The sequence below is a fragment of the Gordionus sp. m RMFG-2023 genome, chromosome 3, assembly GCF_954871325.1.
Source record: "Gordionus sp. m RMFG-2023 chromosome 3, tfGorSpeb1-WG-v2, whole genome shotgun sequence".
NCBI classification, from domain to species: Eukaryota; Metazoa; Nematomorpha; class Gordioida; order Chordodea; family Parachordodidae; genus Gordionus; species Gordionus sp. m RMFG-2023.
Window position 1 is genome coordinate 13,942,437 of NC_088777.1, and position 24,258 is coordinate 13,966,694.

Sequence of the window (24,258 nt, forward strand, 5' to 3'; positions counted from 1 at the left end):
TTTAATTTTTATAATATCGAGAAGTTTAGATGTAGTATATTTATAAGTTCATTATATTTTGGTCAAAAGCTGCTTGTTATTGAATGAAGAATGATAATTTATTATTATTTCTATTCCAAGGATGGGATTCACAAAATGTTTATGATTGGATAGCTGGTATTTAAAAAATTATTGAAATTATATCAAATTTTAGTGAAAGTTATTATTGTATGAAATTAGATACTATTGTAACATAATATGACTTTCTTTGTTATCTGCATGTATTTCACATATGGGCTACAAATATTTGATAATTTTATATGAAAATTTATACTAAAATTCATGAATGATGGATGTTAAAAATATTTGTTTGTGTTTAGCATATTTAGCATGAGCATGGAGATTTGAAAAGAATTGTGATTAATATCTACTGTAGAGTTTTTTGATTCCCATTGATCTATAGATTTTTTAAATTTCATATGTAGGTTTCTTTGTTTATATATTTTACCAATATATTGTTGAAAAGTCTTCTATTTTCTCCTAAATTGGTAGGCCCCATACTTTTTATTGCAATTGGGGATAATGGCAGATATTTATAGAATGTTATCATTCCAATTAGGGCTAACATATCATCTGCAACATATAGATAATTCGTTTTTATAACTTGCTTCATAACATATTAATTTAGTTTATAAATCCATATATTTATCTCTAATATTAACTAAATATAAAGAAAATAGATTTTGAATCTCAAAATTTTATTAACTCATGCCCTAATAGAGAAAATAAATCATAGCCAGAGTCAACCTATTTAGCCACTGATTTGTTATATAATAACATAACATAATATGTAAATATTTTTTATTTTTAGATATTATTAAACCTATATTTTTATATTTTTTGCTAAATTCATCATACAATGTTGAATATAAATTGAATGGATAATGTTAATATATAAATATTTTTATTTTTCTATAAATAAAAGATTTTTCAGAAGATTTATTATTAATTTGATACAAAACTTGATTTATTATTAACCCATTATAAGATTCAACAGAAAGCATCATCTACTTAAATATCCATAAATTTTTCCTACACTAAATACCCTTGAACCCATTGGATTAAGTATTATTTGGCAAAAAATAAGATTCTTGACAACCTATTCATTACTATCTAAAAATCAGGGCAAACCCTCGTGATTTCAATCCAAACCCTTTTTTTTATAAATAAGGTTCAGGGATTTGAATATATTTATATTCATTATTAGAATCTTCTTGAAGTTTTTTTTATGTAATCATTTTTATTTCATTTTATGTAATTTCTTTTTATTTCACCATTTTTAACGTTCATTTGGTAAAATAATTCTATTAGTGTAAGATTCATTAAAAGATAAGCATAAGCTCAATAAGATAAAATAGGATTAGGTCTACATACAACAGTGATGTATCGAGGCTTTTAACACCCTCGCAGTTAGTTAGATCCCTACATTTAACATTAATGAAGTATTTGCTTAAAAGGAAAGAGGGAGTCTTAGGATGCCATAGTAGTTGGCAAGAGTCGAGATTAGGTTCTGACCAATTATAATAACAAAGTTCTTGTCAAGGGTGTAGAATATGCTGTGTAGTTGGCTATAGTGATAAATATTAAAACAGCTCCCAAAAGATATCATAAACTCAAAAATAAGCAGAGAAGTTTGAAAGAGAAGGAAAAAGGTAGCCTATATTACGGTTATTAAAAAACAATTTGGGTGGATTTTCCCGACCAAACTAAGATTTTAACCCAAATAATATCATTTAAACCTCGAGATTTGACATATAGAGTTCCAAAGTCAAAACCCTTTTTGTCACCCTCAAACAAAATCTCCAGATTTACATATTATTTTAAATCGAGCTTTTTAACAACACTAGATATTTAATAAATGTAAAAAACCTATCTAGGCTAATTGAACTCAATAAACTAAATTACCTTATTTTGCTTGGAATTACAGAGACAAGGTGGACTTTTAGATTTTAGTAAATTAGATATTAAAATCCGAAATCCTTTAACTAATTTTACACAATGTCTATTTATATATGAATGCTTTATATATTATTTTAAAAATTTAATCTTATCTCGTTTATTTTGTTATAATTATACAATCTATATAATAGGACTAAATGAAGACCTGTCAAAATTTGCTGGAAAATACAAGGAACAAGAAATAGATGGCTCTAAGCTTTTGAATTTTACTGACAAGCATTACCTTAGAAATGTGATTGGAATTACTGATGAAAAATCTTCAGATCACATGACTTATTTAATATCAAAAATTGGTTTTTTGGTATGCAAATTTATTTATTAAAAAAAAAATTTCTTAAGTTTTTTGTTTATAAATCTTGTTTGTTAACATTTTCTCTGATTCTTTTACTCATTCATCTTCTTTTTCCCCTTTGAAAAATATTGATTTAATCTAGGGAAAGTAATGTACCCTCTTTTAAATATGAATCAGATCGGTCCGATTATCCATATTTTAGAATATTGGGGACGATATTTTAAAATTGACTGAGCCGCTATATAAAAATGGCGGAAAATATTGTGTTTATATAGATATTTTGGATAATTGGAATACCTCATTTGCTTTATATGCATATTTATTTTATCGATATATTTTTAATTTGTTCAATTATCCAAAAACATTTCTCCCTATTAAAGAGTTGATATAGGTAAAGTAGGAATCATACCCAATTGGCTTCCTTCTAAATACTGGGTTCGATGGATGCACCTTAATTTAACTCCTTGTTTTTCTTATTCTCTTGTTCTCTTAATTTTTTTCCCCTATTTTATTTTTTTCTTATTAATTTTATAAATATTAGGTGTACGACAATAAATATGAGACACTACAGAGACTTTATTGCAGGGCCTGTACTGTTGCCAGCAACTTGAGAAGTGTTTTAAAGAATAAGATGTCATTTAAAAATTATGATAGACAGAGATCGAGTTACGAAGATACACTGCTAGCCTATATAAACACGGAACTAAAAAATTTGATCAAAATATTTAATGATATCATCCATTGGTTGGCTAGGTAAATAAATTATGAAAAATGGATTTTAACCTTTTATAAAATATGATTTTCCTAAATTTCATATTTATAAATAATATAAGATTTTACCTAAAATTGAGATGGAACAATATAATAATAAAAGGAAATTATAATATTTTTTTTCCTTCTCAATAAGATTTTTATCTAGTACTAATAACATTAGTATTCTTGTCATTATAACAATAGATTCGATTTCATAACTTCCCAGGAGGATGATTGCCAAACCGTTAAAATAACTACTTGCTTTCTTTGCATGGATTTAGTCAATTTGACATCTCGCGTATTCAAGGGTTTCTTAAAGGTTCTGAGAGAAACGCCATCTCCTAAAAATCAGGCCCCCTCCATGTTTAATTACGGCAATGATAATAGTAAAAACATTGATCATAAATTTAGCGGTGATGGCCCTAAAGATCGTGATGAGGTTCGGAATGGAAAGTCTACCAAGTTCAACTATTATAATGAAGCTAATCACGAAGTTGTGGAAGATGATTTTAAGGATAAGGATGACGGTCATACTCGAAAAGAAAGCGATGGTTGTATTAATAACGAAAATGTTTGTCAAAAGTCTAAAGAATTTTTAAAGAAGAGGAGGGAGAGCCAGCTGAAAGATAATCAACTAATAAGAGATTTAAATTCCACTGTAAAAAAAATATTTACCTATATTTCTGTACATTGATTTGATTTTGAGAAAAAAATAATTAGGGAAGATGAGCGGGCGGAGTGGATACCTTCTAATATTACGTATACCACTAATGGGTTATTGTCATTGGAAATTGTAGAATTATCTTATAAAAATGAAAACCATTTTGGTTTTTTTAGTTTGAAACCTGTAACCATTTGGACCGGGAGAAATCTAGGAACCGGAACTCTATTTTCAAAATTTGTATTTATATTAAAATTTTCAGAAAACGTTCCGGGATCGCTTCTATCAGAAGCGCGAGTCATTTATATATTTATATTGTCTTAAAAGTTGCCTCATTTATTTTAGAGGATTTATTTATTCAAGAATTTTAAAAAATTTGATTTATAAAGATTTTTTTGAGAATGCTCAAATGTCAAAACAAGTTTTTTGATTTAAATTTTACTTCAAATTCAAATCTTTTGTTATTTTTATTTATAAAAAAATCTTTCATGATGGAATAACAAATTTAAAAAAAAAAAGATTTTGATCCTCTTAAAAAAACAAATCAAAAATATTTGAAAATTTTTTTCTAACTCCGATTTATTAATTTTTTTAATGCTTTAACAGCATTTGGAACCTGTATCCTTAACCCTCGGAACCGCTCCAAATTTAGGGAGTACCACCAACTTTTTAAAATTTTAGGAACCAAATGTAGAACCACTTAAAAAATACTCAAAAGCGGAACCGGAAACCTTTTTGGTCCCCGTTCCAACTTATGCCTTTTTATAAAAAATAAGCATGAATTTTGGGATAATTTCCTTACAAAGGACACCAGTTTGCATCGGTGGTCATGGTGAACTGAGACCTTCATAAAGAAGAACACTCAAGTTCGGTTCTCATTTAAAATGCTAATAAGACTAAATAAATTTCTCAAAGCAATTAGCTTTAAGATATGTAAAAAAAGAGGTGAATTGTGGAGGAATTCTTTTGACTAACGAAAAGAAATCTTAATAATTTAATACCCTTTTTTTCTCATTTAAAGTGGAATGGATAATTACAATGTATTCATGCGAAAGCCATCAGTGAAAATTATTGCCCTTGCGCTGTCAGGGTTAGTCTAGTATATAAAACAATGAAAACTTTGATAAGATTTTTTCATATTTTTACAAGTCTCGCTGTATTCTTCTCCCCCCCCCCCTATAAATATATATTTATTATTAAAGATGTCAGTTGTTATAGAGTTTTGCCGTGTTGTGATTCGGTCATCCTCCTCTAAATTTGAACCGGAAATATTTCTGACGCCCTTTTTTTACAGAAAACTTGTTCTCAAATCTTCTTTCTTGCCGGCTACATTTCACTCTTCTAGAAGTTGCGACGAGTTGGAAAGATCCAATAAGACGGAAAATAGGGGAGATGAAAATGGCAAATTCAACGAAAATATATGGGTTTTTCTTTAGCTTTTTTACTTCATATTTCATAATTTTTTTAAAACGAAAGATCAACTTTTTCTAAAATTGTATTATTTATTAGGGCATCGATATAAAGGTCGAGAATGATTGGCACGTAATCTCCTATATAGCACCTGAAGTAAGGGATCCTTTATTTAGTCATAAATAAATTCGAATGTTAGAGATTACACATACATCCTATATGAGTTCTTGATTTTATAAAGTGAGCTAGGATGCCTTAGATATTTCACTCTTTTTTTTTAATTTCCAAAATAATTTCGTTTAACAATTTAAAACTAAAATAACATATTTGATTATAATAATATTTTATAATATATTATATTTTATCTCTTATTTCTTAAGAAAGAAACTGAATTAGTAATACTTACAATAAGGTTGATATTGATTACCAAAAATGCGCTAATAAAAAGTTTTCTTTATAATGAATGACAACCTCCATTCCTCATTTATACTTAATTACTTCATTTTTTTGTGATTATTAGAATATTTAAAAAAAATTTCCTTTCTTATTATTAATGATTATTGTTACATATTAATTTTACTGTTGAGTTATAATAAATAATTTATAAACTAGAAATTAACTGGTTGCTCTTACTAGCTACCTTTTTTTAAAGTATAAATTAGTAACTATAACTAGTTACATTTTTAAGAATGCAAATTGTAACGGTAACTTAATACTTTTAACAATACTTATTATTTAATTTATTGAATTTACTTTTTTTTGCATTAATGTTAGTTATTTTTTTTTATCAAGACGCCGCCAAATCTTATTATTTAAATAAATATATTCTATTTAAAAGAAAAATATAAATCTTTTTTACACACTAGGCTACAGATTCGAGTTTGGCTCCTGAAGTTAGTCCGGACGTTTCGGATTTAACTGCTCTAAATTGAATACTAAGTATGATCCGATCCGACACGATTTAACACCTGATCGATTTTAAAAATCTGTTTAAAAAAATCAATTTTTTTTTATATTAATTTTATCCTTAATTCCTATTCATGATAATAATCTAGGAATTATTGATTTAATAAAGAAAAATTGATCTCATAAACAGATTTAAAAAATCAATCAGCTTCTAAATGGCGCCGGAAGATCTCACTATGAATATAGCCTTAAATAGACCTGACTCGATGGACGGAGCAAACAGCTAAATACAGAGCAGGAGTCTAATTGATATGAATTTTTTTAGAGCCCAACTTTTTTAATTGCTCGACCCGACCTGTTCCATTAAAAGTTTACGAAAACTCCACCCTGGATTTTTAAATTTTTTTATACGAATTTCCGGCCATTATATTTTTTATTATCTATATTCCTCAAATACTATTAAGGCTCTTATATCTCTCATCTATGGCAGGATCGATTCTAAATCGCTAAGAAAAATTGGAATCTCGTTTATATCTCCTGGAAAATTTTAAAAGTAATATTGAAAATAATAATAGTTGATTGGATTTTTTTGGGGAGAATCTTGATGATATTTACCCCATTTTTTGGCTATTTTTAAGAAAAACTCAATTTAAAAATACAAGTGTTTACTTCCTTGGCATTTATTTAAATATTAATTACAATTTTACTTTAAAAATTATCTAGGAGATATAAGCGTAATTCTCGATTATTTATTTTTGTTTTTAGCGATTTAGAACGGGAGCCTCTATGGCCACCTATTTCTACAACAACTGTTTTATAAATCAATTGTGTTTGACATCTGTATTGTGTTTGTGTATTTGTAATTAGAACACATCATAATTAACTTGATTATGAATAACTTGTTTAATTTATTATCAATTTATTATATTATTTAAAAATTAGTATTTTAGTTAGAGAGTTCTTAAAATATAAAGAAATACGGATATTGTAATTTATTTCTAAATTTTATTAATCAAAATACTATCTTTAAATTCAAAAAAAATTTATCAAATTTTTTTATGAAAAATTAGAGATTTTCAAACCCATCCAAATTTTTGTGTACAAATTGTCCGTCATGGCCCTAAAATTTTTAGGTACGAATTGTTCAACCCTTTATATATTTTTTTAGATTTACCTGGCCCGCAAGCTGGATTTTGGGACAGGAGGGGTCGGGCTTTGCAAATCTCTGTTTCATATCATTAAATGGAGATCAGAATTTTTTAAACAAAAAAATTTTTCGCCATTTATATATTTTAATATTAGGAAATCTCTTCTCTTTTTTTTATATATGGTCTATACTTTTTTTAAGGAAGTGTAGCTCAGCTACATCTGTTTAGAAAATTTTTTAGTCCAAAATATGTTTGTTAATAATTTATTTTTTTATATGCAGTCTCCAGCCTCGCTTTGCGGTCGCTTAGATCTAGGAGACCAAGTTTTGATGATATCCAACAAGCTCATAGTTTATTTATTGTTTTTAAATCAAAATTTTGTTTACATATATTTAAAAAAAAATATTAGTGTGCATTTTAGGCTAATTAATATCCTTTTCATTTTCCCAGATTAACCCTTTCCATTCACCATGGTACAGCAAATATACCTCCCTTTTTTCTCGAAATATGCATTATAGTACACTGGGAGTGTCATTATTATAATTGATTTTTTCAAAAAGCACATTACCTTTCTAATATATACTATTTGGCTGTATGGCAAAAAATGACATCAAGAAATCGTGCCCTAATTTCCTATTTTTCTTTAATTTTTATAGCATTAATTTTTTAAATAAATTGCTTGCCCTTTGAGATAGTTTTTTTAAAAAAATGGATTTTCTGTGAATCAAAGATAAGTTCAAAAAAATATAAAATATGGTGTAAGTTAGCATCGTAAAATGGCGAAAAAGGAACTTAATTTTAAAGAAGTATCCTTTAAATTTATTCTTTACATTCATCAATAATTTGTTTAATCGCAAAATTAAAGGAGCATTCATGTTTATTCAAATTCAATTATTTTATTAATAACGTTTATTATTTATTTAATTTATTACATCATTTACATTTTCGAGATTGGTTGGGAAATAACCAACGTCAAAAATCTTCTACTCTCCTCAGTCGATCCACCTTCCTATCTAACCCTAATAACTAGAACATGTACAAATTGGCGACAAGTTAAGAATATTACCTACTCTACCCAAGCTAATATTATCGTGTCTCCTGGTTCAGATATTCATGATGCTAAGTTAATTTAGATTATTTATTGGCATTACAATAATATTATTTACAAGGTGATCACCAGCTCAATTTTGTCCAAAGGGTTAAAAAAATTGTCGCCATCATAATGAAGATGGCCACGTTTTTTATATTACCAATAAACTTGCACTTTATTGGTAATGAAAATAATAAATTAATTTTATAAATAATTATCATCAGTGTTCACATTTTAATTATGATATTCTTGAATTGCAAATTAAATTTTTACTACGGAAACGTTTTCTAATTATTCTCCTTTTTTACACAGCCTTAGATGATGAGGATTCTTCACCTGCAAATTGCAATATTATAATATATCTTTTGCATAATATATTTAATTTATATAAAAACTCTAGGAAAAATGGGTACGTATCAAATGCACCCTCTAATGGCCAAAATGATATTCTCGCCAGCCAATTTAAATTTTCGCCGACTACTTACGATTCGGAGTCGTCTGCTCCCGAAATTAAACGAACCATGAACATAGTTGAAAATATTCTGAAAGAACAATCTTGCGTAAATTATTTAGGAATTCGATGATTGTTTATTAGCCTATTTAATGTGATCATCACTGTCCCCAAAACCCTATTTCTTTTAACAATATTACGAACGACAATATAATACCTGTCTGATACGACCGGTTAAGAATTTTTGCAATAGTTGCCTGCCCGGTTCTTAAAATTTTTTAAATTTGCCAGACCCGACCAGGCTCATTTAAATTCTATGAAGTCCGCCCCGGGCTTTTTAAATTTTTTTGTACGGATTTTCCGGCCATCACATTTTTTATTATCTGTTTGTAATTTTTTCCCAATTTTAATTAAGGACTTTATATTTTTCCTCTATGACTATCTATTTCTTTTTACAACAACCATATCTGTATTGTGTATTTGTAATTGGATCATATAAATTACTTGTTTAATTTTTTTGAATTTACTATGTTATTTATAGATTTATTATTTTGGTTAGATGATTCTTAAAATACAATGAAATGAGCATATTGTAGTATTTTAAAATTATATTAATTCAAAATATTAGTTTGAAAATTAAAATAAATTATCAAAATTTTACAAAAGATGAGAGATTTCTGCCTAATTTTTTATGTAAAAATTGCAGAGACCTGTAGAAGTACTATTAGCAAGGCTCGGTCCGGAATTTTTTTAAAAAAATTTTTTCGTTCCGGCCCGGATTTTATATTTTCAAACCCACGGTTTTTTTTAAAAATATTTTTAGGCCCGGCCCTGATTTTTTTAAAATATATTATATTTATTTTCAATTTTTATAACTAATAATGGCTATTTAAAATATTTGGTTTTAAAATATACGGCCCGACTCAGGTATATTTTTTTTAAAAAAATCTTCAGGCTCAATCCGGGTATATTTTAAAAAAATTAAAATACGGCCTGGCCCGAGTATCTTGGCTGGGCTTAGGGCCGGGCCTTCGTCTCTGATAAATTGCCCGGCCCGTTATAATTTTTTTAAAATGTTTACAACCAGGGCAGGCCGGGGTTTGCAAGTCTCAAATCCCCATATATGTTCTTTTTCTCAAATCATTTCTTTTTCTTTCCACTTTAAAGGTAAATAAATTTAAGTGTAAAAACCGTTTAATGGACCACAATTCCTCCTTTTCTTCTTCCGATTACGAAGAAAATGTATTTAAAAATAGATCAAGGACCGATGTTAACATGTTAATCCCGGATATGAGTGCTTCATCTGCTCAACGAAATAAGGAACCTTTTCTCAATGGTGGAAATTATAAAAGAAATCATTTTCAATTTAAAAGTACAAACCTTTATAAATCTGAATTTTAAAAGTAAAATTATTGTGCATAAAAAATCGACAGTAAAATAATAATCGTTTATAGATCGATTTTTCAAAAAGTAACCATCCGATTTGATTTTTAAAAACGGCCCTATTAAGATTTTAGTCGAGATAATATTATGTAAGCCTGGAGATTTAACTCCGATGTCATAAAAGTTTGGACTTCTATTTGCTAAATTTCAAAGCTTATATAATATTATTTTTGCTAAAATCTTACAAAATGTCGAATATGCTAAAATTCGAAAAATGAAGTTAATTACTTTACCATTATATCATATATTTGTTTAGATCGAATAATTTAGTTTATAAAGATCAAAATAACAAATTTAATTACGATTCCATGTAGGGATCCTTATCTGGGTTCAAAATATATCCACCTATATTGGTGCTTGTAATTTATCTAGATTGACAAGCGCAACCAATAGGAAACAATCACTATTTATTACCTCCTTTTCTTTCTTTCATTCTATGACTTTTCAATATATATATATATATATATAGAAAAACTTCTTATAGCAATCATAATTATACAATTTTTTATAGTTCGCCGCCGTACATTTATTTCTTTAAAAAATAATTATCTTTATTATGTTTTTTTTGCCTTAATTTTATAAATTAAGCCATGAAAAATTGGTTGTTGCATCAAAATCGGAGAAATTTTTTTAAAAACTCATTGGACTGTAAAATGAGCCGAGAATTTGGGAACGATGCCACTATTACCGCAAAAGATAACAATTCGTCAAAACCTAAATTTTATTTTGGAGATCGGATCATATTACCGTTTAAAAAGTAATTTTTGAAGAAATAAAAAGGGGGAAAAGGGGGAGGACGTTAAAGAAAGTTGATATTAAATAAAGAAGGAAGGAAGGAAGGAAGGAAGGAAAGAAAGAAAGAAAGAAAGAAAGAAAGAAAGAAAGAAAGAAAGAAAGAAAGAAAGAAAGAAAGAAAGAAAGGAAGAAAGAAAGGAAGGGTAGAATGAATGGGCAAAAGAATGATTGAGAAAAATAAAGAATGAAAAGGGGGATCATTCCATCTCAAATCGATCACAATTCGATTGACACGCATGGGTTTTTTAAAAAAATTCACAATACGATATTTGAAAGAAAAACAAATCCTTCGAACTCTATGGAAATCGGTGGTAAAAGAAAATCATTCCTAGTGGATCATTTGGATACAGGTTTATTTCAAAAAATTAAATTTTTTTAAATTAAATAATTAAGTAATAATTTCAAAATAATAATTTATTCTTTGTTTTTGAAACATAAACTTCGAAAATCCAAATCACCTAATAAAACAGTATATTCATATTGCAATGGCGATCATATAAAAGTAAGTTTTAAATAGATTCAATTGGAAAATGTGTGAATAAACTTGTGACATTTTATGACAATAATCTAGGTTGAAAATTAATAAGGACGTATTATAAATTATTTCACATAGTTTTTAATGAAATAAATTATGATTGAAAATTGCTGACAAGAATAATATATTTTACGTTAAATACCTATCTGTTTTTATCGGTCTTGCCTTCCTCCGCAGAGTCCATTTGATTTTATAAAGTTTGGCCCGAGTCCGCTTGATCTGACTTCCCCTCGGGCTTCATTTGTCCATACAGGATTCTAATATACACCTCCAATCTATCACTCCAAATATTTTCGCATTTGAGGTGCTTTCTTAAATTATAATGATAATATAGTTTTATCAATAATGAAATTTTTGCATCCAATGATATAATAAATATTATTCTCTTTAAATCGATATAACGTTTAAAAAAATATTTTTTAAATTTTGTTATAGAATTTCAACAGAATATGTTTTCCAAAGAAACAACGACCAAACATTCCATTTCCTCCTCCGATTTCTCGATTCAAGGCTCAAAAAAAAATATGAACGACAATATCTTAATTTTATCCCTCAAAAAATTTTCCGCCGCCAAAAAGATGGTCAAAAAATTGACCCTTTCAAATTCCGCCAAAAAACTGAACGATAATTTCCAGATGACTAAAGAGAATTTCTCACCAAAATTCTCATATACTTCTAAATTTTATAAAAGTCTAAGCAATAATATTATTCAAGGGAACAAGAAAAATTGTATAAATAATACAAATCTCTTTGGGTCTAAATGTTACGGTTATCAATTACCTTATAGAAACTTTGAGGCCACTGAGAACGGAAAAAATATGAATATTTTGGGGATTCCCGCCAACCAAAGTGTAGGTTTGGCGAAAATGCCTTACATAGACCCTAAAAATCTTGATAATAAAAAGATTATAGGACAGAAAAAATGGGATAATTCTATTATATCCATACCTAAAAGATACACCATATCGAACGAGGCCTTGGTAATTAATTTATAGAAATCTATAAAAGTTAAATGATATTTTTATAACTTTCAAAGTTTACCACATTTAATAAATTAAGTTTTCATTAAAGCGCTCATTTTAAAATGACGTAATTTTTAATATTTAAAAATATTGTTATATTTGTGTTGAATACATTTTTTTGAGTCTATTTTTCTTCTTCTTTTATTGATTTTAAAAGGATTTAGCCGATAAACTCTCTAACGTCAAGCTGGAACAACAAAGTATATAGTTTATTTTTATTATAAATTTACCTAAAACCTTCTCCAAACAAAGTCTTATCTTTAATACCTAATAGACCTCAACCCGAGTGCGGGAAAAGATTTTGGGGTCAGGCAAACTTGTGCAAAATATTTTTACGGGCCTAATTTAGCAAAATTTTATATCTATTCTATTTTCTTCATAATTTTTTTTTATTTAGGATTGAGCTGAGAAACCTTTTTGAAAATTTTTACAGATGGACCGCTAAGACCTTGTATACTTAATACCCACAACTAGAGACCTGCAAAAGCTATTTATTTTCAAGCCATCTAACTTTTGGCAATTCCACCAAAATGCTTGCCAAGTTTTTATCTTAAAAAATTCATCTCAATCTTTAATTTGAGGCTCAATTTAGAGGTTTAAATTATTTTTTTAGGTTAAAAACTTGGCTAAGCTGTATTTAGTCAACTAAGGCTAGGAGATTTAGCATCGGTATATCTAAAGCTCAGTGGTAAGAATGTTTAGCACTAAGTCTAACGGTTCGAGGCCCGACTTTTTATAAATGGAAGAAATAATATATCTATTTTTAACGTCAGGCCTATAATATTAACCCTTGACAGGCACTGTAGACTACTAACCACCACTATAAATTGACGAATTTATGTTATTAATAAAAACTTAATGAGTTTGTCAGGTTGGAATTCTCATTTTGGAAAGTTCTTTTAAATATAATTATTCACAATAAAATAAATTAATAATTTAGATAAATTAGGAGAGCGAAATAAGTTATAATTTCGTCGATATTTAACTGTCTAAATAAATTTTGTTCCATTGATATAATGGTTAAATTATTAAGTAATAGATCATTCATAATGCTCCTAAGTCTTGTTTCATTTTGCACATGACCCTTTCGGCAATATCTGAGATTATAGGATAAATATGTATATAAAATTAATAAATTAGGTAAAGCTGAAAAGGGAATTGAATAATAAGGTAAAATTAAAGAATAGTTTTTCCAGTCTGAATCATAACACATTATCATCAAAAGATGTTAAATAATGAAATATTTTGATAAAATTTACAATTTTCTGTTTGATTTAAAAGTATATGGAATTATCATTATATTCTTCATTAAATTGCATTATAACAAAATCAAATGCAGCATAAAACACGCTAGTTTTAAGGATTAAATAAAATATTAAATTTAATAATGAAAGTATATAATTCCTTCCTTTTTGGATTGAATTGTTTAAATCCTCGAACCTTCAAATCAGAAGATAGATCTCTTACCTTTATAAATTCTTGAGCCTTAGAAAATACGATAATATTCAATTTCATTATCTAATAAGATTAAAAAAATGATACAAGACATTAATTTAAATTTTACTTCCAAATGAATCAGACAACCTTTTGCCAATTGAACTTGATTAATTGCAAACCATATGCCCTTTGACATGGTTTGCAATTTTGTACATGCCAAGTTTGTTATCAATAAATAATTCTTTTTTCAAAACACAAAATGATAAAATTATATCAAATTTTTCTATTCTAAAAACAATAGCACTAATCATTGCAGAAGTGACAGCTTTAAATTAGTCAATGATGCCCTCAAGGCATCATAAAGTAGAAAAACAGTTTCAATGGCTTTATATGCTAATAATCAGCTTCTATAAATATATAAAATAAATATTTAAACCTAAACAAAAAGATAATATTATCGAAGGATATTATTGATTCGCAAAAATCGTTGCTATTTTATCAGTTCTTCACTCTGACATGCTTTCACTTACCTTTTAACCCCATTAAAATAAACATGAATCTAATTGAACAATTATTAAGTTTAATCGTTCCAAATAAAACCACATTTAGGCCCTCAGTTTATATCAAAGCCTGAATTCCTTTTATCCATCTACTCAATCATAGCTCTGCCCAACTAATTCTAGCGGTAACTTTTAGTTAAGTTTGTAAATATATTTTTTATATTAACACCATTTGTGTTACCAGTACTATGTATCAATGACTCTTTTAACTGTGTTTTGTTTTTCACCATTTTATATATATCTTTAATTCCATTACTTCTAATTTAAAAGCGTCAGAAATACCATTGACTATAATCGAGTAGCATCTATTAGCCTCAATTTCTTTTCAAATTTTTTTAATAACATATTTTTCATATAATTTTTTTAAAATAAATATACCCCTATCATGGGGGTGCAATATTTCCCTATTGAAGCAATTGCTTGAAAGGTCGGTACTCCCATGCAATTTTTATTTAGCAGTTTCTTCTAACCTGCGCCGTTGCAGGGGCTACTGTTATAGATAGGTCACTAATCCATGCTAATATGAAATATATTTATTAAAAGGAATTGATGTGAACTAATTCTTTATATTTTAGTTACTGGTTGTATTTGACCCCGTTAGTAAGACATGCATAGTAATTTTTCTGGTAAATTGAGGGTAAAATTTTATTTTTTGAAATCAAACCACATGCTAACATTTAAGACAATTTTATTTTACACGCTAATTTGTATATGTAACTAGAAAATAATTTGGACAAAAGCATTCAAGTTTCGACCAAAAATGACAAAGGATTGATGAATTATACTACTTGGGTGTTGGTCAAAAAAGTAGATTCACCCAAAGGCATTCATAAAACATTTTTATCGCCTTTTTCAACTCCTTACTTACAAAGATTTATTACCGATAAACACATAGAAGGCGATAATTTGCACTATTTATCATCGTCTGCTTCAGCATCTTTTTCAAACGATAAATACAAGCTAGAAGAGGAAATTCCAATTAAATCTCCAGACGACAAATACAGGCAAACGAACGATAATAATAATACTTCAAAATCATCTGCTTTTGTTTCCTCTGCCATTTTGTCTTTCCTGCCAGCGTCTCTTAAAACTGGATGGTTTCAAACTAGGGCACTAATCTATTTTCGCAATGAAAATGAAATTGCGGAAATTAAAGAAAAAAAAAAATTTGAGATAGCACCAGCACCATATATGTATTTACAGACGCCATCTTGGGATCGATTTTTGAATCAGGTTATTATTTTGTAATCAAATTACTCTTCATTTTATCATTATTAAATAAGGATATCAAAATTAAGGGTCTAAAAATTTGGTGATTAAATAAGTTAATTTGGATTTATAAATAAGTAAGGGATATGAGATCTTCTTGAAAAAATGACATAAGAGCTCTGATGGGGTCTGTCAAATTTAAAATGTTAATTTATCTCCACTTCTATTCATTATATTTATTTTGGCAACTCAATCCAACCTTAAACTTTATAAAACATTTATTTATTATGATTAGGTAAAAAATGTTTAAGATAAATTCTATTTACGCCAAAATTTTCTAAAATTTTTTAAAAAATACTCAAATATTAACTTAAAAAAACCTACGTATGTTAGGCTTGGAATTTTATTTGACAGACCCACGTCCTTTACAAATAATTTATATTTATCAAAACCACTTAATCAAAATTAACAAAATTTTGGATATATGTATATATTCTAAGATTTGAGATCATAGTAACCATTTCCAAGTAATATTAATTTTAACACGCTTTGTGGTCCTGTAGACCATACGAGAGTATACTGATGGGTTAAAATCTTATTTATTCTTTTTGAAGATGAGCTTCAAAACGGAGACGATATTCGTGCCCGATTATTTGGTAAAGCCTTCTATAAGAATGCACAATTGTATAAAATTTATGGGCCAAGGACTCGTCTTATATATGGCTATGCCGACCAATTCCGATTTCAAAAAGTTATTTTAACTTCTTTTTTTTTAGATGAAACGAATTTTAAATTGAGAGAGAAATAACGCTGGAAACCATAATATCATATTAATAAGCGAAATTTATAATCTAGACCTTGCCTCACTCATTGCTAGAAGAATGCAGTAATTTTTATCAAAAAAGAAATCTAAAAACATTAATTATATTTACATTCTTTTAACTAAATTTTTTTTAACAATAGATGGTTAGATAGATTAAAACCTATTTCAAAGAATTATTATCAACTATACCTGACCCTAGCTAAATCTTAAACTTCATCCAATACTGCTATTTCTTCAAGAGGTTTAACCACAAAAATTATTGTACACTTTTCTTCCCCTTGTGTTATTTTTCTTTAACCATTTCTATTTTCCATACAAAATAATTATATATGTTTTCTATATTATACATGCTTGGCTATAATTTTATTAGATATCGACCACCTCGACCTCGAATAATTTGAGGTTTTCTTAAATGATAGCTGTCACAGGTAAAAACCGAGGTTTAGGTGATCTACATTTAGCTTTTATTTATTAATAAATAAATCATTTTCAGAAATTAATAATGTTTTTTTTTAAAAAAATATTATATATATATAGATGAAGCACACAAATTTTCTGGTATCAAAAAAATCTCCAGCTTTCTAGTCACGCTCGATAAATTGCAAACAAAATTTAAATAATAAATGTTTTTTGTCCGCCCATTTTTACAAGTAGCATATAGGTCTACCTCATTAATTTATTATAAATAATTGTTTTATAGATATTGTAAATTATATACTTATATTTATTTGTATAATTTATTTTTTCCTCAAATATATAATTATAAAAGTTATTACAATGAAATCTGACAGATGGAAAATCCTAAAATGCCTATAAAATTTTCCTTTCCCTTTTTTTGAAGTTATTTAGCACCAATACAAATTGTGATATAGAAAAAGCACTTTAGTAAACAAAAAATAGGAATTGTTCAATAATTTTTTTTAATAATATTTTGCTACTCTCTGTCTAAATGGTTTAGGTATACTAAATTTAATTTTTGGAATATTCGTCATAATTTTCGCCCACATCTCGTTACAACCGCTCTAAAAATTAAGATTTTGTCTGTAAAAATAGTTTTTAAAAGGAAATTAATTTTCTTTCATCTATCAAGATTCTTCCTTTGACAGATTTCACCAGTAATAATTTTAATTCTATAGCAATGGGATATTCATTAACTAGTCGTTTACAAATTCATTCATAAAAATAATGATCTAATGCAATTTTTTTTATATAAATTTATAAAATATTTATATTTAACAGAAATAGGGTAATATATAGAATTATTTAAAATAAATTTATAAGCATTTAAATTAATCAAAGAGCAATAGTTTTTTAATTGAGCTTCGATTAACTTAAACATTATGGAATCAAAAATACAATTTTATTATTATGTAAATTTTCTCTTACTATGACAAAATTATCAATATATTTGTGCCTTCACATGAAGGCTAACCAAAGCCATTTATTATATTTATATAATTGTAATTATCTTTTTTAATGAAATTAATAATATTTTAGAAATTATATTTATATTAGATTGTAAAATTTACTTAATATTAACGTGAAAATATATGTAAGAAAGAATACTAAATTGTAGAATTAATATACGAGATTAGTAGATTATAAAATTATGGATGATATAAAATTAAATTTTAAAAGAAAAATAATAAAACTTTAATATAATATTTACAAGTTTGTGTTTACAATCAATTTAATAATTGAGTAAGTTTTGAAAATTTTAGTATAAAGTTAGAAGGAATGGACAGTGGATGATAGGAAAACGTGGTTGAATTTAATACCTGCAGCGTGATGACCCCTTTGCTGAGACTATGTCGGACAGATTGACTTATTGGTTTATGCAGCACATTCATATGAGATAGAAGTCGTCATATTTAAACAGGCAGCCAACTTTAAATTTAATTCTTGATTGTTTAACTCATCTTATAAATAATCATATATTTGTAACACAACATTATCAATCCCGATTTATATTTTTTTTGAAGTAGTGCGATATTCGCTCCTCGTAAGATGGAGAATGGCTAAGTTTAACTAGCCATCGCTTATAAAAAATAACTAGCCATTTATAGTCAATTTTAAATAGCTCAGGCTGTAAATATTTTAAAAAGATTTTTTAATTTTATATAAAGTTCTAATATAAAGGAATAGGGGGACGGTTAATTGATTTAAAAAAAAATAACTATTAGCCATAGATATTTAAAATTAACTATAGGCGATTATTCGTAGTTATTAAAATTTAGTCGTTTTATGGCGTCATAGTCTATGACATTGTATCATTCTATGATACTACTCATAGCTATTTTGTTGGTGATAACACTGGCTCTGACAGGGTTTCAAAGCTACTTTTTATAAATTGGGTTGCAATTTAACTTAAGGTTGCTAACCCTCCCTCCTGACGCCGATGATTAATTTAACTGTTACCCCATCTACACTTTTTATTAGTTAAAGTTTTGCATTACTGCATAATCTTTCATAATGGAATGATAAATAATAAAAATATTTTTAATATTGTATTATGAAAAAATATTAAAAATATTCATAATCTTTTCTTTTAAATAGTCAATTGAAATCGTTTTTACTATTCGAAGATGCATCCATCTGTAAAATTTAAAATCAAAAATATTTTAGATTAGTGACTAGATTTATATTAGAATCGAATAAATTTTAAAATATTCAAAAATTAAAATCAAATAAAACTATCTACCATTGTATTTTTTCTTAAAAAACTTTAGACCGGGAGAGCTAGAAATTAGTACTCCACAGCTGCAGGTTTCTGATATAAATAAAAATGTCAATAAACTATAACAATATTTTGACATTCTTTTTTTGGTAAATAAAAATGTTAAGTAACTCGCAACATTTTGGCATATTCCTTCTTTGATATTTGACCAATGAATGGCAATGAAGTTGTATGGGACAATGTAGACTTCAAAAGATTGATAACACGTTTCCATTTATAACTTGTGCTAAGATTTAAAATGTAATATTATTTTTAAAGGGGCTTGATAAATATCAGACCTATAGAGGTCGAATATTTATTGATCGACCAAAGTTTAAAAAATTCAAGTCCATCAAAAAGAAAATTTTTTTATACCCCGGCTCTTATTTATATTTATAAATAATGTGTATATTAGCGGCAATGTACTTTTTCCGGCAATGTGTTATTTTTTCAACTTAAAATTATTTTTTGTGCGCGTTTATTTAAATTTAAAAATCAGATTATACCGGAAATGTATTTAGCATGTTTAGAATACCTTACTTATGAATTGTAGACGATCTTGAAGATAACCTTTGAGTCATTTAAAATTTCTATAATATATCGAAAAACTAATATAAATTATGTTAAGTTCAAAAGTTCGTGTCAAAATTGTCTGAAATTTATAGGGTTGTTACAAACATGATCAAAATTTTAGATAAAATCAGATTTTTAAATTTTAAAAAACGCGCTCCAAAAAATGATTTTAAGTTGAAGAAATATCGGAAAAAACGGTAAATACGAGCAGCATATGAATGTTAAATGATAAAATTAATTTCACCCTAACTTCCTTTATTTTAATTAAAACACTGATATTTTTGGTAATGATATTTCATTATGTAAATTATTTCCAATGTTTCTAGAGAAAATTTACAATTTAACGATCTGGGTCATACTTAACTATACCAGATATAACTTGCGAAAAATATTTTTGTAGATTAAGCTGCAACCACAAGTTTGAATTTTTTTAAAGTTAAGAATTTATCAAATTTATTAAAAATATTTTACGGGCTGAGCAAAATAATTTACTGCCAGCGCGCGCCTACTTCTACAAGATAACTACACTTAGTTTAAATTCATAAAGTAAAAGATTTTTTCTACTAAATTATTATAATACTCTTAAAAATAATTATATGTAAAAAAAATGTTTTGTTATAAAACATTAATTACATAAACAGAGATTTATATGAATTTAATGAATTGGGATGGGGTGAGAAAGAGAAAAAAAAATGGAAATTCATGCCACGCTTAGATCTAGGTTATGATAACACAATATAACATAATTATAACTTATATTGAACTCGTTTAGAAACTATATACATTTTTTTTTATTCCTTAATATATTATTTTTTAATTTTTTCCCCTTATGTTTATTTTTATTGACTTTTTTTAATAAATATTTACATTTCTGTTTAGATTTTAATTTTTTTGCAATTATGTAAAGTATTTGTAAAATTTAGTTCTTTTTGTTTCTTATCTATATTCTATCAAAATATAAACAAATATACCAAGCCAACACACACAGCACAATATATTAACTCGTGAAACAATATTATATTTTTTTGTTCTTCAAGTTTTATAAATGATTTTTTAATAAATATCGTAAATCATTGAATGATTTATATGTGCCTTAAAGCAAAAGATTTATCTAATTATGATATATTTTTTACCTCATTTTCAGTTTTAAAAATTTTAAATAAAAATTTCCTCAAAAATACAATATTTTCAGGGCGCTTAAGATTTTTGGCAAGCGGGAAAATTATATTTAGCTATTCTTAAAAAAAGCCCTAATTTACTAATTAAGTTTTTAGTAAAAATCATAAAATAACTAACTAGGTTTCTTCATTTTAAAATGGGATTCGTGAACCTATAATATGAATTAGGTAATTATTTATACATTTATAGTCTAATATTAAATAATTTGTGATATAGATTATTTATGTAAATATTATTTTTTTTAAAAAAAAGGTATATAATTATTTTAATTGCATAAAATTTTGCTGTCCCATTCGCATGGGGATGAATGTTTTCAGTTATTTTAAATTTTAATTAAAAGGAAATATTAGTCTAAATAATGAAATTTACAGAAATAAAACTCAAATACCCCTTGGGTAGGGGGAACACCTATTGGCCCCAATTTTAAGAAAATAGAATTTAATAAATATATATCAAGGTAGTTTTATCCGATTTATCTTTTATATAAATATTTCGAAATTTATTTTTGGAGTAGTAATTATAAATCCTAACTTATTAAGATGCTACACTTTTTTTTGTCAAATTTTGTTTTTGTTTAGACTTGATATTTTCAACAAAAAAAAATTTCAAGGTAATAATTCTCACTTTGAGAGAATTTACTAGACGAAATAATAAATCAATAATATGAAGAGGGAAAAAAAACACCTTCCTCCCTCAGGTAGATTAGATTATGTAATATTTATAATTCATTTTTTTTTGTATTTTAAAAGGATTGTGTGATGTTTACACAAATGGAGGATTATTGTGGTTTTGATTTTAATAGAAAATTTTATCTCAATACCAAGCCAAGGCTATACATATAGTAGAAGATTGTTGTATCTCTATTCTTAATAGTTAGAAATGCTGGAATATTTATCAGAATTCTAATTTCTTCTTGAAGAAAGATTTTAAAAAGATTCTTCATTTTAATTTTTGAATTAATTAATATAAAATTTCTTTAATTATTTTTCATATTTTTGTCATTGAAATTTTTTTAAAAAATAATGTTTTTTTATTTTTAAAAGGTTTTTTTTCACAATTTAATACTGCTAAAAATTTATATATTTTAAAAAAAAACATAATTTTCATTAAGAAAAAAAATTATATTATTTATTATCCTTGAATAGATTTTTTTTAATTTGAAAAAAAAGCTTATATATTTTAAATATTTTTGCGTATTCGCCTTTTTTTGCTTAAAAGAGAACAGTTGAACGATTAAAGGGAACAAAATACGCCAAAACATTAATAATATAAACATTTTGTGTAACATTATTACATATTCATTCTTTGGTCCTTCTGAGGATAGTTACAGATATCTGGTGGCTGAACTTTATATTCCATATTAAATCTTCAATTTTTTCTTATTTTTCTTAGGAAAATTATTTAGACAAATTAAATTCATCATCTAGCAAGCATTCTTGGAATTAGTTGCCTTTCGACAAATTTATAAATTCTGTTCCTGATACAATTTGTTACTTACTCAAAAATATAAATATTTATATTCCATATTAAATCTTCAATTTTTTCTTATTTTTCTTAGGAAAATTATTTAGACAAATTAAATTCATCATCTAGCAAGCATTCTTGGAATTAGTTGCCTTTCGACAAATTTATAAATTCTGTTCCTGATACAATTTGTTACTTACTCAAAAATATAAATATTTATATAAACAATAAAAAAAAATGGAATTACTGAACGCTGTCAAAAACAACGATAACGATACTTTTAAGAAGCTGATCAAAGTTGCCTCCTCGGCCGCAACAGGTGGTGGTGGAAATACGGCGGGGCTTCCTTTTGACGCCCTTAACGCCATGGACTCTGATAATAATACTCCTCTCTTGTTGGCATCCCAGCTTGGCAACGTTAAGATGGTAAAAGCACTGCTATCAAAGGGAGCTGATGCGAATTTAGCCAACAACTTGGGGAAAACTGCCATATCATATGCCGCGCAAAAGGGTTCCACTGATATAGTCAAAACACTTCTCAAAAGCGGAGCCGACCCCAACCTCAAAGATGCTCATGGCAACACCCCTCTGTTAGAAGCTATAAAAGCGGGGGTTTCTTCTACCCTAACAGGAGGTCAGAGTGGAGGGGGTGTTGGTAAGAGTATGATGGATGGAGTTGTGAAAACGCTTCTCAAAGGTGGAGCAGACGTTAATTCAACCGATGCCCAAGGCAACTCTCCACTCACTATAGCAGCAAAGGGCGGAGCTCTTGATACTGTCAAAATGCTTTGCGTTAAAGGTGCCGACTTATTCAAAGCCGACAGCATGGGCAAGACCCCTTTACAATACGCTCAAGAAGGCAACTACGGAGAGGTGGTGAAGATCATAGGCGGACTTTCGGAAGGAACTCTTAACATTAAAAGTTTGATGTCCGGTGCGGGGGGAAACATGCTAAGCAACCTAACAGGAGGGGGCGGAGAAAGCCTGTTAAAGAAATGCACTATTATATGAAGATATTATTTTTTGGAAATAAATTCTTTGGTATCGTATACGTAATATAATATACATTTTGTTAAAAATATTGTAAAAGATCAACGGGTTTCAAATTATTTGTTTGTAAAGCATCGATTGAGGATATTAGTAAACACGGTACTAATCAAGACGTTTCTTGTTTATATAATACAAAGATAACTCAACTTCTGCTTAAATTTTGAAATAAAATTAATTATACCCGATGTTCTTAAAATAACAATTATAAAATCAAACCAAAAAGTATTTATATTCTTGTATTTTAAATTAAAACAAATAACTTATTTTAATTTTATAAAATTTAATAATATCCCACATTTGACATCAAACAAAACCTAAATTTAGAGACTAATTGCGATATATTAATGGCGAAAATAATTAGGATTAATATCCAGGAATATGAACATTTTATTAATAATTTAAATCTTCTAATTATATATTTAAAAAAGTCTAATAAACTTTATTTAATATAATAACACAAAAATATACATATATGTTTTTTTCAAATTTCTGAAAAAATTATAATTTAAAAAATAATTACTTTAATTTTTCCGCTCAATTTTTTTTACATTTTAAAGAAAATTGTTTTAATTATACTATATAATTAAATGTAATTCTAATTTTCTTTAAAAATAAAATTATTGTTTTGTTTTAACTATAGCTAAATGGATGAAGAATCAATAAAATCAAACAAATTAAAATGTTTTAACAGGTGGATGAAGATCAGTAAAATGAAATTGATTCTATTTGATTTTCCTGACAGG

General features: G+C 27.0%; 2 protein-coding genes across 2 annotated transcripts; both read left to right on the forward strand.

Moving 5' to 3' along the window:
• Positions 1–17,195, forward strand: LOC135925675 (uncharacterized). The gene is made up of 18 exons (XM_065461109.1): positions 1–156; positions 2,130–2,299; positions 2,832–3,043; positions 3,248–3,701; positions 4,907–5,128; positions 5,214–5,270; positions 7,450–7,518; positions 8,119–8,291; positions 8,659–8,818; positions 9,877–10,081; positions 10,741–10,909; positions 11,224–11,297; positions 11,918–12,462; positions 12,662–12,704; positions 15,223–15,734; positions 16,325–16,461; positions 16,674–16,774; positions 17,071–17,195. Exons 1-17 carry the CDS (start codon positions 84–86, stop codon positions 16,741–16,743), a joined length of 3,345 nt encoding a protein of 1,114 aa, XP_065317181.1. The 5' UTR covers positions 1–83; the 3' UTR covers positions 16,744–16,774; positions 17,071–17,195.
• A 5,335-nt stretch (positions 17,196–22,530) lies between these two features.
• LOC135925647 (26S proteasome non-ATPase regulatory subunit 10-like) lies at positions 22,531–23,977 on the forward strand. The gene has a single exon (XM_065461043.1). The coding sequence runs from the start codon at positions 22,703–22,705 to the stop codon at positions 23,474–23,476; it is 774 nt and encodes a 257-aa protein (XP_065317115.1). The 5' UTR covers positions 22,531–22,702; the 3' UTR covers positions 23,477–23,977.
• Positions 23,978–24,258: the final 281 nt, after the last annotated feature.

What these genes read in the sequence shown, in the direction of transcription:
- LOC135925675 (XM_065461109.1), top strand. Translation starts at nt 84, where the DNA reads ATGAAGAATGATAATTTATTATTATTTCTATTCCAAGGATGGGATTCA. An exon ending in AATTCAACGAAAATATATGG is followed by an intron (nt 5,129 to 5,213) that starts GTTTTTCTTTAG and finishes ATTATTTATTAG; the next exon opens with GGCATCGATATAAAGGTCGA. An exon ending in TTCTGAAAGAACAATCTTGC is followed by an intron (nt 8,819 to 9,876) that starts GTAAATTATTTA and finishes TCCACTTTAAAG; the next exon opens with GTAAATAAATTTAAGTGTAA.
- LOC135925647 (XM_065461043.1), top strand. Translation starts at nt 22,703, where the DNA reads ATGGAATTACTGAACGCTGTCAAAAACAACGATAACGATACTTTTAAG.